General features: G+C 36.3%; 1 protein-coding gene across 3 annotated transcripts in view; it reads left to right on the top strand.

Annotated features, from left to right (window-relative positions):
* Window positions 1-12,030, top strand: part of ITCH (itchy E3 ubiquitin protein ligase) — a 126,787-nt gene extending 114,757 nt beyond the window's left edge. For all 3 annotated transcript variants that reach the window (XM_034641270.1, XM_019796585.2, XM_034641271.1), the window contains 5 exons: window positions 358-478; window positions 924-1,028; window positions 3,456-3,552; window positions 7,977-8,049; window positions 10,610-12,030. In XM_034641270.1, the coding sequence (XP_034497161.1) occupies window positions 358-478; window positions 924-1,028; window positions 3,456-3,552; window positions 7,977-8,049; window positions 10,610-10,709 (496 nt within the window). In that variant the 3' untranslated portion in view covers window positions 10,710-12,030. The remainder of the gene's footprint in view (window positions 1-357; window positions 479-923; window positions 1,029-3,455; window positions 3,553-7,976; window positions 8,050-10,609) is intronic.
* Window positions 12,031-15,222: the final 3,192 nt, after the last annotated feature.

The raw sequence follows: 15,222 nt of genomic DNA, 5'->3' as shown, positions 1-15,222 counted from the left end.
ATGATGATTCAGAATTTGAGCACTTCAGTACTTGGCTATAAAGAAATTATTGTTTACTTTTTTGTGTGATAATAGAATTGTGGTTGTTTTCAAAATGAGACTATCTTACAGAGATAAATGCTGAATTATTTATGTTTAAAATGATAGTATATGATATCTAGGTATGGGTAGGGGCATAACGAATTAAGATTAGTGTTGTGTTGAAGCTGGGATATACATAACGTAGGACTCATTATATCCTACTTTTATAAATATTTGAAGTTTTTCATAATGAAGTTTTTAAAAATTATTTTTACACTCAGAATTTAAAGGTAAGATCTAAACTTCCTGATAGCTTTTTTAATATTTATTTACCAGAATGGTAGCTGAATGGAGGTTGTCTCGAGGTGTTGAAGAACAGACACAAGCTTTCTTTGAGGGCTTTAATGAAATTCTTCCCCAGCAGTATTTGCAATACTTTGATGCAAAGGAGTTAGAGGTAATGAGTTTTTCTTATTTCCTCTGCAGCATGCTGGTAAATAATGCCTTCAGGTGTCTGCTTTCAGCTCACTTTCTCATCTTTCCAGTAGCAATAGTATTTTTTATGCTAGCAGGATGTTTTGAAGCTTCCCAATGGTTTAAAAAGTCTGTAATTTATCAAATATATTTAAGTGTTATCCCCCACCAAAAAAAGAATTACTGTCAGAACCTCTCCAATGAATGAATTATTTTACCTGAATATGTGTATATATGACACCATCCATGGAAAATCAACCTTCATAAGTAATGTAGACACAATTCTTGATGCACAGCTTATAAGCATAAACCTCCTGATTAATTTGTTTTTTGAAAATTGTTGAATATTAGTCTTTTCTTCTCTGTGTCTAGCAGTTTTATATAGGTTGTAAAGAAACCATCTTTTTTTTTTTTTTTAATCTTCAAAGGTCCTTTTATGTGGAATGCAAGAGATTGATTTGAATGACTGGCAAAGACATGCCATCTACCGTCATTACACTAGGACAAGCAAACAAATCATGTGGTTTTGGCAGGTTTGTCTAAGTTTATTTCTATTGGCAGAACATCATAATTTTTTAGAAATTGCTTACCATATATGGAAGAAAGTCACAGAACAAAATGTACCAATATATTCAGGCCCCTTGTTCCATCTTATGCATTATAATAAATGAATAGGTAATACAGTTGCTAAGTTACAGAAGCAGCCCAAGTGTCCGTTGATAGATGAATGGATCGAGATGTGGTTTGTGTGTGTGTGTGTGTGTGTGTATATAAATGTGTGTCCCCACACACTGGAATATTACTCAGCCATAAAAAAGAATGAAATCTTAAGGGGGAAAAAAAAAGAATGGACTCTCACCATTTGCAGTATCATGAATGGATCTAGAGGGTAAAATACTAAGTGAAGTAAGTCAGCCAGAAAAAGATAAATACCATATGATTTCACTCATGTGGAATTTAAGAAACAGACAAAAAGATAAACCAAAAAACAGACTCTTAACTAGAGAGAACAAACTGATGGTTACCCAAGGGGAGATGGGTGGGGATGGGTGAAATAGGTAAAGGGGTTTAAGAGTACACTCATCACGATGAGCACTGAGTAATGTATAGAATTGTTGAATCACTATATTGTACCCCTGAAACTAATATAATACTGTATTTTAATTATACTGGAATTAAAATTTAAAAAAAGATTATAACAGTATTTTAAAAAAACTATTGCTGAGTAAGCAACACACACCTTGCACCTTTGCCCCGGGTATAAGATAACTTCAGATGATGATTCCCCTGCATTTGACCTAAATGCTTTTGGAATTTTATGGAATTGTCTCAAGTATGGTTTTTCAACATTCATACCTCATTAAGAATTTTTTAATGTTCAAAAGGCAAAACTTAAGAGAGTGATCTGGTTTGGAATCATAATGGTGTGTCTTCAGAAAATGCCTGCTATAAGCACGAGAAGATGCTCAAATCACTAATCATTAGTGAAGTGCAAGTCAAAACCACAACGAGATACCATTTCATATCCATTACTAGCATGGCTATTATCAAGAAACAGAAAATAATCATCCTTGTTGAGGATGTAGAGAAATTGGAACTCTCCTACATTGCTGGTGGGAATATAAAATGGTGCATAACTATGGAAAACAATTTGATGGCTACTCAAAAAGCTAAACATAAAATTAACATATCCAGCAGTTCTCCTAGGTATACCCAAAAGAAGTGAAAGCAAGGACTCAAACACATACTGGTATACCTATGTTCATAGCAGCATTATTCACAGTAGCCAAAGGTAGAAGCAACTTAAGTGTCCATCAGCAGATGAATGGATAAACAAAATGTGGTATACACATACATACAGTGGAATATTATTCAGCCTTAAAGAGAAAGGAAATTCTTACAGGCTACAGCAGGGGTGAACCTTAAGAATATTATGCTGAGTGAAATAAGCCAGTCACAAAAGGATAAATATTGTATGATTCCATGATTCCATTTATATGAGGTATCTAGAATAGGCAAATTCATAGAGACAGAGTAGAATAGAGGTTAACAAGGGCTGTTGGAGATAGAGGGATGAGGAGATAAGTTTTATGAATTCAGAGTTTTTGTTTAGGATCATGAAGTTCTGGAAATAGTGGTAATAGTTATACAGTAGTGTGAACATAATACCATTGAATTGTGTGCTTAAAATGGTAAATTTTATATGTATTTTACCATGACAAAAAAATAAAAATTTTAAAAATGTCTATTACTTATGTAAAATTCATAAGAAACTCAGATGAACTGAGCTTCTATAGCAAATAGGATTAGTATTTTAAAATACTTGACAGTAGTACGATAGGATAAAAATTATTTACAAAAAATATTTGGCTGAGTCAAAATATTTGTGCTACAGGCTAGAAAGAATCTTCCATAAACCTAATGTTTTGAGCCAAAGTTGTAGGAGTTGAAAGCCGCCTGATTCTGAGTGTAGCTACACCAAAACCTAGAGAACACTGAGAGAAGGAGTTTATTGGAATATATCTGAATCAGAAATCTATGAACTTGATTTCATTTGTTCATAAAACCAAAGAGCCCATACTGATTCAAGCTCTGTGTCCTGTGTAACCGCATGAATATCCTATAGGACAAGCGTATCTGGGAGGTAAAATAAGGGGCTGCTCTAGAAGAGCTAATATTGAGACTTCGTGAGTAGGGAACTCTTAGGTCCAGGGCACCCTTCTTTTTCTATCTCCCTGAAAGGATGTGGTCCTAAGATTTATATAGGGGAAGGTTGGCAGGGCTTCAACAAACATGGAGAAGCTCCTCCATCCACAGTGGTGGGGTATAGTCGTTAACTAGTGCATCTAATACTTAGGCAGTTCATTTGAAATGATCATTTTTCATTCTTGTTTATGCTAAACATAACATAGGACCTATATATATCTCTTTACGTGTGTGTGTGTGTGTGTGTTTAACAGTTTGTTAAAGAAATTGATAATGAGAAGAGAATGAGACTTCTGCAGTTTGTTACTGGAACCTGCAGATTGCCAGTTGGAGGATTTGCTGACCTCATGGGTATGTATACAGGATCACTTTTCCTATACAGAAAATTGTTTATAACACGGTTATATCAAATCAGTGTGTATAAAACTTATCAGAAATAACAAAGAGTAGACTTTTCCTAACCTGTCACAGTTAACCTGAATTTGTGTAAACTTTTAATTCACTTTGTAGTCCTTACCTCTAGAAATTTTTAACCCTAAGGCTAGATCCCACCTTTTAACTTCATAGGATAACAATATTCTATATGTAAATCTGTTTCGTCATTCAGTCATTGGCAAACATTTTAGTGTTTCCTACAAGCCAGGCACTGTTGGTTGTATTATACTATATTTTAATGATGTGTTTAACACTCTTCTCTATTATACCTGGAGCTCCTTGAGATACAGATCCATATCTTCATCTTTTTATTTTTGGTGCCTAGCATTAGTACTTGTCACATAGTAGTCACTGATCAAAATGTGTGTTGTTTGCAAATGAATGACCATGAAAATACTTTTGTGACTGATAATAAATTAAATTCAAATCTTTAACACCAGCATTATGCCAGGTACCACAGGAGAATAGAAGTTATGATCCCTAAGCCTGTTTCAGGTGAAGCAGAGAGAACTGAAGAACTAAGTAGGCAATTTTGGATACAGTGACTAAAAGCCATACCAGGAGAATTTGGGACATTATTCTGAGGGTATTGGAAGCTGTGGAAACTTTTGAAGAGAGGAAAACTTGCTGAAGCTTCATATTAGGAAGATTTGATAGCAAGGTATAGCATACATTAAAGGATAAGGGAAACTCTGGAGAGAGGAAGGAAATATTGGAGCAGTTGATCTTAGGAGATGAAGGTAGGGATGGAAAAGAAGGGATAAATGCTAGAGAAGTGCCAAAGGTGCAAATAGGACTTGATTAAAAGATGAGGTATAAGGATACCTGGGTGGCTCAGTTGGTTGAACATCTGCCTTCAGCTTGGTTCATGATCCTGGTGTCCCACGATCGAGCCCCACATCGGGCTCCCTGCTCAGCAGGGAGTCTGCTTCTCCATCTGCCCCTCATCCTGTTTGTTTTCTCTCTCTCTCTCTAACTCTTTCTGTCTGTCTCTCTCAAATAAATAAAATCTTTAAAAAAAAAAAAGTATAAAGGAAGAATGCCAAGGATAAAACCATGTTTTGAAAAATGGAGACGCTGTAAAGTGTAAAGAACTTGGTTTAGACGTTTTGAGGGAAGCTAGTGAGTGCCTTATAACCTCTTGAGTTCAAGGCGACTGCCAGACAACCAGGAAAAAACACCAGGGAGCCAGAGGGGCAGTTCAGTAGGTATTGCCAAAGTATGAGTTTATAGGTAAGAGGAGTAGAGAAGTGACACTTGAAGCTATTAGAATAGGTTGGCTTATGCAGAAATAGAATACAAAGAGTAGAGGGCTGATGCTTAGAAATACCTGTATTTAGGGATGAGACAGAAATAGCCTAGAGGCAGACTTAAAGGATTTAGAGCCCAGAGAGTGAAAAGGAAAAATAAATAGTCTCTCAGAAGCAATATAGAAAGGAGATTTTTAATCCAGTGCTAGTGAGGTCTTAGAGAAGGTTTATTATTACTAAGTAAGTTTTTGGAGAGGGGCATCTTTTGAGAATACTCTCTAATTTGAAAAAGAAAAACCATGTTGGTGGTTCAGGAAGTAAGGTAATGACCAAAATGAGGAAAAACTTGGTGTAAGATTCTGTATAAACTAGAAATCTGATCATTTAAGAGATGAGAATGAGGTCTGCTCTTGGGAATAATATTTGGGGTTGGGTGGAGCTATCTAAAATAGCACAGGAGGATACCTGTGGAAGGCGGAGAGGAGATTGTTGTTCATAGAATTTTAGAGGCCATCTGGTTTAACCTTCCACTCAGTGTAGGAGGAGAAAGTTATAAGAATGGTGTATATAACAGTGTAATGTGATGGTTCTCAACCTTGACAGATCTAACATCCCATTTCTATAACAAATATTTACAATATCCTCTACAATATTCTGGAATAGGTAGACATGAAATAAAAGTACCTACAAATCTCAAAAAAGATACATAAACTTAGCACTAACTAAAATTTTTAAGAAGTGGCTTATAATGAAATAATATTTATTTCATTCAATGTATATTTGGGAACAACTGTTAGAAGACACTAGTTAATAGATACTTGTTCCTACTTGAAAGGTCTGGTTTAAGATAAGATCAGAAACCTTTCTGTATAAGAAATACTGGGATATGAAAGAACAGATAGAAAGAGCAAGAAATAGAGATGCCTGCATAGCTCAGTTGGTTAAGTGTCTGCCTTCAGCTCAGGTCATGATCCTGGGCTCCTGGGATCAAGCCCTATGACGGGCTCCCTGCTCAGCAGGGAGCCTGCTTCTCCCTCTACCAGCTGCTCCCCCTGCTTGTCCGCTTGCTTTCTCTCTCTGACAAATACATAAAATCTTTAGAAAAAAATAAAGGGCAAGAAATAATAGACTTAAATATGGTAAGAAAAAGAGGGAGGGACACCTGGGTGGCTCAGTTGGTTTAGCATCCAGCTCTTGATCTCGGCTCAGGTCTTGATCTCATGGTTGTGAGTTCAGGCCCCACACTGGGCTCCATGCTGGGTGTGGAGCCTACTTAAAAAAAGAAGAAGAAGAAGAAAGAAAAACAGAAATAATCTAAATGAAGTAGGGATAATAGACCTGTCAGAATAAATTACAGGTGATCAAAGTGGAGAAAAATGAGGGTAGTGTCTATGATAAAATTCCACTACATATAAAAAGCCCTCAGAGACCATACTATTTGAAAGTTGAAATGGGTTTAAAATAGAAACATAGGTGCAAGAGTCCACATAGAGCTTGTGTGGTTTAGGGGCAATGTCAGAATAAGATTGAAAGCAGCAGGCAACCTAAAAATAATTTCAGTATATATAATGTGTACAACTTGATGTCTTAACATTCTGTAAAGTTTTAAAAAGCACTTAGGATGATATGACATATTTGTAAGATAGCCTTTATTGGTTAAATTCACTAAGACCCTTCATTTCCTGTTCTTCTCTTTTAATATTTGATCTGCGTCTTTTTTTTTTTTTTAAAGATTTTATTTATTTATTTCACAGAGATAGAGACAGCCAGCGAGAGAGGGAACACAAGCAGGGGGAGTGGGAGAGGAAGAAGCAGGCTCATAGCGGAGGAGCCTGATGTGGGGCTTCGATCCCATAACGCCGGGATCACGCCCTGAGCCGAAGGCAGACGCTTAACCGCTGTGCCACCCAGGCACCCCTTGATCTGCGTCTTTTGAATGCAATCCAGATTCTTCTGTTACATATTAATTAGCACTATAAAAATGTTCCATCTTTGTGGTTAGAAATGCTGTGATATATTGAGTAGAGAGAATGTTCAGAGTGAGTTAACATAATTTTGAGCTTAATTATTTAATAATTTTAACTATCCTTTGTCATAATGACCATTTCCTATCTTACTGGGCTTTTCATGTAACTACTTGTGCAAATACTTTGATGTTATTAAATCAAAAGTATTACCAGTGCATATTTGTACTGGTCAGGAGGGACATGAGAACATGAGAAAATTCTTTGAGTATGACTGTCTCACACATTGCAGAACGTTTAGTTTGCCTGGCGCGTTCTAAAGTCCGGTAACACCACTAATCATTGTGACTACCAATAAATGCCTTCTAGGGATTGGTAGTCACCTTTTAGAAAACCCGTGCTTTAGGATCACCATTCCCTCTGTCTACAACAGAAGGTAACTGAGAGGAGAGACAAGAAGTGGGCGTAAGTGTATAAAGGTTCTGCAGGACCTATAAGCACAAGCATTGTTAATATTGAATTCACTAGGTTATGTTTAAATCAAGTTTTATTGTGTAAGACAGTGGATTGTAGTTTTCCTGTTGTGTTTAAAGCTAAAATTAAGCTTCTTAGGTGTTCTGTTGTTAGGTGAGGTATATTAGTTGGAATGCCAAATAAAACTGCATTTTCTTCTCTTTGGCATACATTAACAAAATGGTTCCCAAACTTTAATACTTATTAGAATCACTTGGAAGCCTGTTCAGACACACATTGGTGAGCCTTATCTCAAAGTTTCTGATTCAGTTCAGTAGGCTTTGGGTAGGGCCTATGGATATGTGTTTGTTTTCCTTTTAAAGATTTTATTTATTTTAGAGAGAGGGTGCACAAGTGGGGGGATGGGCAGAGGGAGAGAGAGAAACCCAAGCCGACTCCACGCTGAGCATGGAGCCTGATGCAGGGCTTGATTTCACGACCCTGAGATCATGACCTGAGCTGAAATAAAGAGTCAGATGCTCAACTGACTGAGACAGGAGCCCTGGATTTGTGGTTCTGACAAGTTCCCAGGTGATGCTGATGCTGCTGGGCTAAGGGGGTCACAATTTGAGAACCACTGAGTATCAAGCTATTGATGATTTCACTGTTTTAGGGAGCAATGGACCACAAAAATTCTGCATTGAAAAAGTTGGGAAAGAAAATTGGCTACCCAGAAGTCATACGTGGTAAGTAAAATCAGAAAGAGTAGAGAAAGTAGCCTTTTTCCAGTTACCCTGTAGATATTAAAGCCTGTTGGAAATTAGAAATGAAATATTTTCCCCGTGGTATTGAATTACTTTTAATAGCTTTATTGAGGCATAATTTATATACCTAAAACTACTAAAGATCATAAGGTTACTCATTTAAATTCAGTGATATTTAGTAGATTTACAGAGTAGTAACCATCAACCAATTTTAGATTATTTCTGTCACTCAGGAATGATCCCTTATACCCATTTGCAGTCCCTTTTCCTACCCCTGGATTTTTTTTTTTTCTTTTTTGATGCGATATTAGGAAAACTTTTAACTTTTCTCTGAGGGCAGAAGAAATCAAGCTTTCATAGCTTTTGGGAGAACACAAATATTTTCTTTTTTTTTTCCTTATAATAATATATTTTTTATTATATTATGTTAGTCACCATACAGTACATCCCTGGTTTTTGACAAACCACTGGCAAGACTTACCCAAAAGAATAGAGAAAGGACCCAAATTAATAAAATTATGAATGAAAAGGGAGAGGTCACAACCAACACCAATGAAATTGGAAGGATTATTAGAAACTTTTATCACCAGAAATATTTTCTCATTATAAATGTAGCTTAACTGCATTTCCAAAAATGTACAGAACTAAAAACAACCCTAATTTCAATTCAAATACAATATGTTGGAATCCCACCTAACATCAACAATATTTGAACTTTTTTTTTTTTTGAGACATTTCAGTAACCTTGCTGGATATTCCTTTATTTTCTGCATCCACCCTTCATACTTCTTTTAGTGTCTGTTCCTTTATATTTTCATTCATATACATATATTGGTTTTTAAAAAGTAATATTAGCACATATGTAGAAAATCAGTTGACCATAAATACATGGGTTTATTTTGGGATTCCCAGTTCTATTCCATTGATCTATTTGTCTTTCCTTTATCATAGTACCATATTGTCTTGATTACTATAGCTTTGTAATAAGTTTTGAAATTAGAAGGTATGAATTCTCCAACTTTTTCAAGATTGGTTTGGCTATTCTGAGTCCTTTGGATTTCGATATGAATTTTAGGATCAGCTTGTCCATTTCTACAAAAAAGTCAGCTGAGATTTTGATACAAATTGTTTTGAATGTGTAGATCAATTTGGGGGGAGTACTTTATTCTTTTTGAAGCTATTATAAATGGAATTGTTTTCTTAATTTCATTTCAGATTGTTAAGATTAGTCATTGCTAGTGTTCAGAAATGCAGTTGATTTTTGTACATCCATCTTGTACACATGTACAACACATCGATTTGACCTTTTCTTTTTTTTCAAACTTGGAACAGATTGTGCCATTACACTCCTGTGAACAGTTTATCTTAGTCACACATGAAAACCAGCCTCATTACTTTGTCAGGTTCCAGGTTTTCATTTGCAAGAAGTAACAAAAGTTATAATTGTAGATTTATTTTCCCTTTGTGGATAGCATTATTTCTTATGATGTCAAACATTTGCCTAGGCCTTATCATTAAAATATAGCAGAGGGGGCCAGAGCCTTATGGCAAACTCACTACCTTATGAAGGTGATAATAATATGGCCCCAAATTAGAAGATGCCCTTTAAAACCTCACAACTAAGAATAGGACAGAAGAATTCAGTAGGAATAGAATATTAGCTATTAAAGCAGAAAATTGTTTCTTAAAGTAGTACACAGACAGTCCCTGACTTAAGATGGTTTAAGATTTTTTGACTTTACAATGGTGCAAAAGCAATATGCATTCAGTAGAAACTGTACTTTGAATTTTGAATTTGATCTTTTCTTGGCTAGCAATGTGTATGATACTCTCTCATGATGCTGGGCAGTGGCAGTGAGCTGCAGCTCCCAATCAGCCAGCAGTCATGAGGGTAAACAACCAGTATATTTAAACAAGTCTGTATCCATACAGCCATTGTTTTTCACTTTGAGTACAGTATTCACTAAATTACATGATGTTCAACAATTTATTATAAAATAGGTTTTGTGTTCAATGATTGTGCCCAACTGTAGGCTGTTGAAGGTGTTCTTAACACATTTAAGGTAGACTAGGGTAAGTTAAGATGTTTGGCAGGTTAGATGTATTAAAATTCATTTTTTACTTAATCCACATGTAACCCCACCATAAGTCAAGGAAGATCTCTACTGGAAAACTTTTGATAAGAGACCTGTGGCCTACAAAGCCTGTATTTACTATCTAGCCCTTCACAGAAAAAGTTTGCTGACCACTAATCTAGATTAGGGTGAATGGGAGAGTATGAGAGGACTAACTCTTGGGCCTGTGTTGTATATACACTTGTTAGTTCTTCACTCTACCCTGAAAGATAAATATTGTTATTCCCATGTTACCAAGGAGGAACCAAAGTTCTGAAAGGTGAAAGCACTTGTTCAAAGGCCCAGTGACAGAGTTGGGATTTGAACTCAGTTTTGCCTGACTTTAAAACCAGTGTTGTTATATACTAGACTGCTCATATGATTCTTCGTATATTTCCTTTTCTCAAGCTAACAATTCTTTCTTTCAGTTTTAACCGCCTGGACCTGCCACCCTACAAGAGCTATGAGCAACTGAAGGAAAAGCTGTTATTTGCCATTGAAGAAACAGAAGGATTTGGACAAGAGTAACTTCCAAGAACTTGTGCCACCAAAGGACAGGAACTTATTTGCAATGTCTGTCCTTTTTCTTCTCTGCTTATTGCACATCTTATTGTAAAATTGGGCTGTGACTGTTTAGAGAGTTATTCGAGTGTAAGTAAATTAATGTTATCATTGAGATTTATCTCCCAGTGATTCTGGATTTCTACTCAATGTTTCCAGAAATCAGACCTGCAAATGACTAGTCAAACCTTACTTAACATGAGATTTAACACAGCAATGAAATCTGCCTTGTCTTATTCCACTAGATTGTTACCTTAACAACAGTTCTGTATATGTGTGTCAAAAGTCTCACTTGGGAGTAGATTTTTTTCTTTTAGAGATTTCTGCAGATATTCAGGGAAGTCCCTTGGTAAATGAAGTATGTAAGATCTTAAGCCTCTTGTAAGAGGTATTTGTTAAAAGTGCAAACTTAGCCCAGCTTCTGGGGATGTGAGCAAACTTCTGGCTTGTGCTCTCCCTCTCATTTCAGCCTGGCCTGACTATTGTTTTTCCTTTCCGGAGCATGAATCCATGCATCATTTTGCTGTTATCCTTGGAAAGTGATGCAAGACTCTTGCACTGCTCTACAAAGTAGTTTTTTTTTGTTGTTTTTTTTTTTTTTTTAAAGATTTTATTTATTTATTTCACAGAGATAGAGACAGCGCGAGAGAGGGAACACAAGCAGGGGGAGTGGGAGAGGAAGAAGCAGGCTCATAGCGGAGGAGCCTGGATGTGGGGCTCGATCCCATAACGCCGGGATCACGCCCTGAGCCAAAGGCAGACACTTAACCGCTGTGCCACCCAGGTGCCCCTACAAAGTAGTTTTGTTACTTTGAATTCAGGGAGAAGTTGGTCCCAGCCTGCAAATGACCCTATAACCCTCTTCATTTGGAAGTCTGATTGTTTTAATTGCCTTGCAAATACTAAACTTTACAAATAATATTAACATTGTGCTTCCTTCATGGTGGTTTTATAAAAGTTAATCTGGAATTGGAGTTAATTTAGCTAAATTCATCAAAGGCCATCATTGACAATTTTTATATGTTCCTATATATAAATTGCATCTATAATTTTATCATAATCCAGCAACTTCAATTATATTTAATTATTGCTAAGGAGTTCACGTTCTAACTAAAGTAATCTACACCCAAAGAGAGAGGTCAGTGAAACATCCTCTAAATTACATTTTCATTAGGGAGGGAGAGCTGTGGTACTGGCTAAATAGAAGGGAGTAATACATTTAGTAGCAGTACATTTCTAGTAACCACAGAAATGTATTCTCTGTATGAATTAAAAGTCTTCAAACTTACCATTTCTCTCACACCTTGGAGTAGTCTTTTCCATTCTTTACATTGTCCTGAATTGGATATTCTCTTCACTTCTAAAAATTCTAACAGGCTTTTCCTTGTTTTTCCCATGACTATTTAATTTCATACTGCTCCATTAGTATCTGATTAGTGCACTTTTGAACATCTCTATAGTTAATTCTTTTAACTTAGTCTAACTTAGACTCTGTCAGGAAGGCTGCTGTCAGAGATTTCACTTTATGGACAGTGGGATGAAGCCTCAGTTAGCTGAGTGCCCATCACAGCTGAACCCTGAGGACAGCCTCAAAATTTGTGAAACAGGACTCTGGCAGGTTTCAGTAGCATAACATGAACAAGTAGCACTGGGCCAAAAATAAGCAGAGAGTAGCAAACCCCTGTTCAATATGGAAAGAAAATGGTTTATCTTTGTCTCTAACTCCTCTTACGTCCTGGAACAACAACAAAAACATTTTTAAACTTGTGTACCTATGCTCTAGAACACTGCCATCATAAAGCAGACTTAAGTGAGTGAAAGGGTTGCCTCATCTAGAAATTGTCAGTGTAAAGGGAGGAGATTAGGTTTTCCCCAACCCTATCTTTATTTTTTTTTTTAATTCCATATACTCCAGGAAATGTATGGTCTCTAAAAGCCCTAGTTGTTTCCAAAGTAGGGACTCTGCCTTTTTGTTGGTAGGGGGAAAATGCTGTTGCTTTGTCTTACAGAGCGAATGTCTGACAACTCTCCATTCATTATATAAATCTGAACTTTGGTAATATATGGCTGTGGAGATTAAGCCTTCTATAAAGACTTACTATTGAGGTGAATTCTCATTAAAATGTAGTTATCTACAATATTTACTAGAGATTTATGAGATTAAATTAAATGTAAGAAAGTAGACTTTTTTTGTTCTACATAATGCTTGATGATTCATTTAGGGACCTAGAAATATTGTGTGAAAATGTATAAATATCACCCAAAAGGCTTTCTGCCCTATATTTTTGAAATACAGAATAGTTATATTTGAAGTAGCCCTGGCCCTAGTTCTATAGGGCTTGGCTATTTAATATTTTTATGGAAGAAACATTTAGTTCTGGAAAAGGTAAATGCTTGTATATATTTTTGCAGCCTGGGATCTCCCTTACTCCATTTCTTCCTTTAATTTAAGTGGCCACATGTATATGTCTTCCCTGCTGTGTTAGGAAAATGGGGGCTGGATATCCCAAGAATCAGAGGTTATATAAAAATACTACAGATAGACAGCAGACATAAATACCTACCAAATGCTATTTTAAATTTTGGTCCAAACTGAACATTTGGAAATAGATTTATTGTAAGTGTTCAATTAGAGCGATTTCTTAAATCTGAACTAAATTGCTTTTTAGAATCCTTTTTCTTTGTAAGCATTGTAAATGCTAATAAATCCTGTTAATTTTTTTTTTTTTACTGCATGTTATGTTGAAATAAAAACAAAGTAAAATGAGCGATTGCCTTATTCTTCTGCTCTTTTGGGAGATTGGGGAAGGCAGCATTTCACAGCCTGGGTCAGGAGGGAAGGACCTCACTTGTTTCATCAGATAGAGTGGTTTAAAACTGATCCAGCAGCTCATAATAATAAATTCCTGCTCTGTCTTTTATGATCTTATATCAAGTGCAGAAGAATCTAATTTCATAAGACTTACAATAACTCTATTTAAAATTCAGGTATTCTTCATCAAGAGATTGACATATCAGTGTCAATGCATCAGAAATTTAAGTGAAGAATGACTCACTGGCCCACAAAGATTTCATCCTAAATGAACTATTTCAGTCAGGCCCACTCTGCCACTTTTTATTTATCTGGTTATTAATCTAAAACGTTATCAGGGATGGCTCACGGAGTTAGACTTCTCTATTTCTATACCCTCCTTATTTTGGATGTAATTTCATCTGAACTCCTTTAGGCTAATTACTTCTACTTAATATTGTTGGTATCTCCAGCCCCCCTTTATTTTTTGTTTTTCTTTTATTAAGAGTTACTTACAAAAGTATTTGTATATATGGTATGCTTTCATTTACTAAAAACGGAATGGCAGCACTGGATTGTATATTACTGTATTGGAGTTCCTTTGTTTTCTTGAACTGTAATTTCAAATACTCAGGTAACTCTACAAATATCACAGGGAGTCAAGTGCTCTTATAAAGGTCCTTCACAGGGCTGCCTCACTTGCATTTCCTTAAAAGATGTAAGACTGTGTTTATAATTAAACTTTTTTGGTCCTTTATTTACACACTGTTCTGTTAGTCTTGAGTAAGGAAGTTTTCCCTACCTACAGTGAAGCCTTCTTTCTATATGATTGAGTCATACGTAGATTTCTGCCTCTTTGCTTTTCTAAGTGGGCAGGTCATAACTTGTCTATACTGTGGAATAGGTAGAAAAAACTGGAAAGACCCACTGAGGTGATACTGGGTGTGTCGCCTATGTTGAAGAGAACCAAAATGAAGACATCTGTTTCTAAGACAACTTGAAGGTGCTCTGAAACAGAACCCCAGCAAGGGTGCTGAGTAGAGAACCACCAGCTCATTACCAAGACTGACCTCAAAAAGCTGTCCTACTCTCTAGCTTCAGTAGACCTTTTTTAAATTAGGAAACCAGGTGATCATGCTCTCATTTAAAATAGAACCAGTGGTGAGAGGCTAAGGGGATTTGTTTTGTTCTGTTTTTTGCTTTTGTTTTTAATGCTGAACTAATAGTGACATTTGCAGAGAGGATTCTAGGGTATCTTGCCGTTTGACAAGGAGAGGAGGGTCTTCATTGGAGACCTCAGAAGGTCAGTGTTTGTCCCTTATTAACAGGTTCCCATTAAGCAGAGCTGCTGTGGGCAGGAGGGTTTCCTCAGGGCACCCCACAGGACAGCACCTTGAGAATGTGCAGTCATACCTACGGATCACTGAAAACACTCATGCTGTTATTTTTCCTCATTTCTAATTCCCACCTGCTCTTCTGTTTGTCTTCCCCATCCTAGCAACCAATACCACACCTGTATTCATTTAGTCCCAGGACACTATCAACATTTATTACTATGTCCCAAACATTGTTAGATATGCCACGTGGAACTGTCATTTGGTCTTCCTGGCCACTTTCAAATGATTAATTCTATTTTACAGATAATAAAATGGAGGTTCAAAGTGATTAACTTGAGGCTATTCAGTGGCA

Source organism: Ailuropoda melanoleuca, chromosome 13 (assembly GCF_002007445.2).
Source record: "Ailuropoda melanoleuca isolate Jingjing chromosome 13, ASM200744v2, whole genome shotgun sequence".
Classification (NCBI taxonomy): domain Eukaryota; kingdom Metazoa; phylum Chordata; class Mammalia; order Carnivora; family Ursidae; genus Ailuropoda; species Ailuropoda melanoleuca.
Note: the sequence above shows the minus strand (reverse complement) of the source record. Positions and strands in the feature narration are given on the sequence as shown.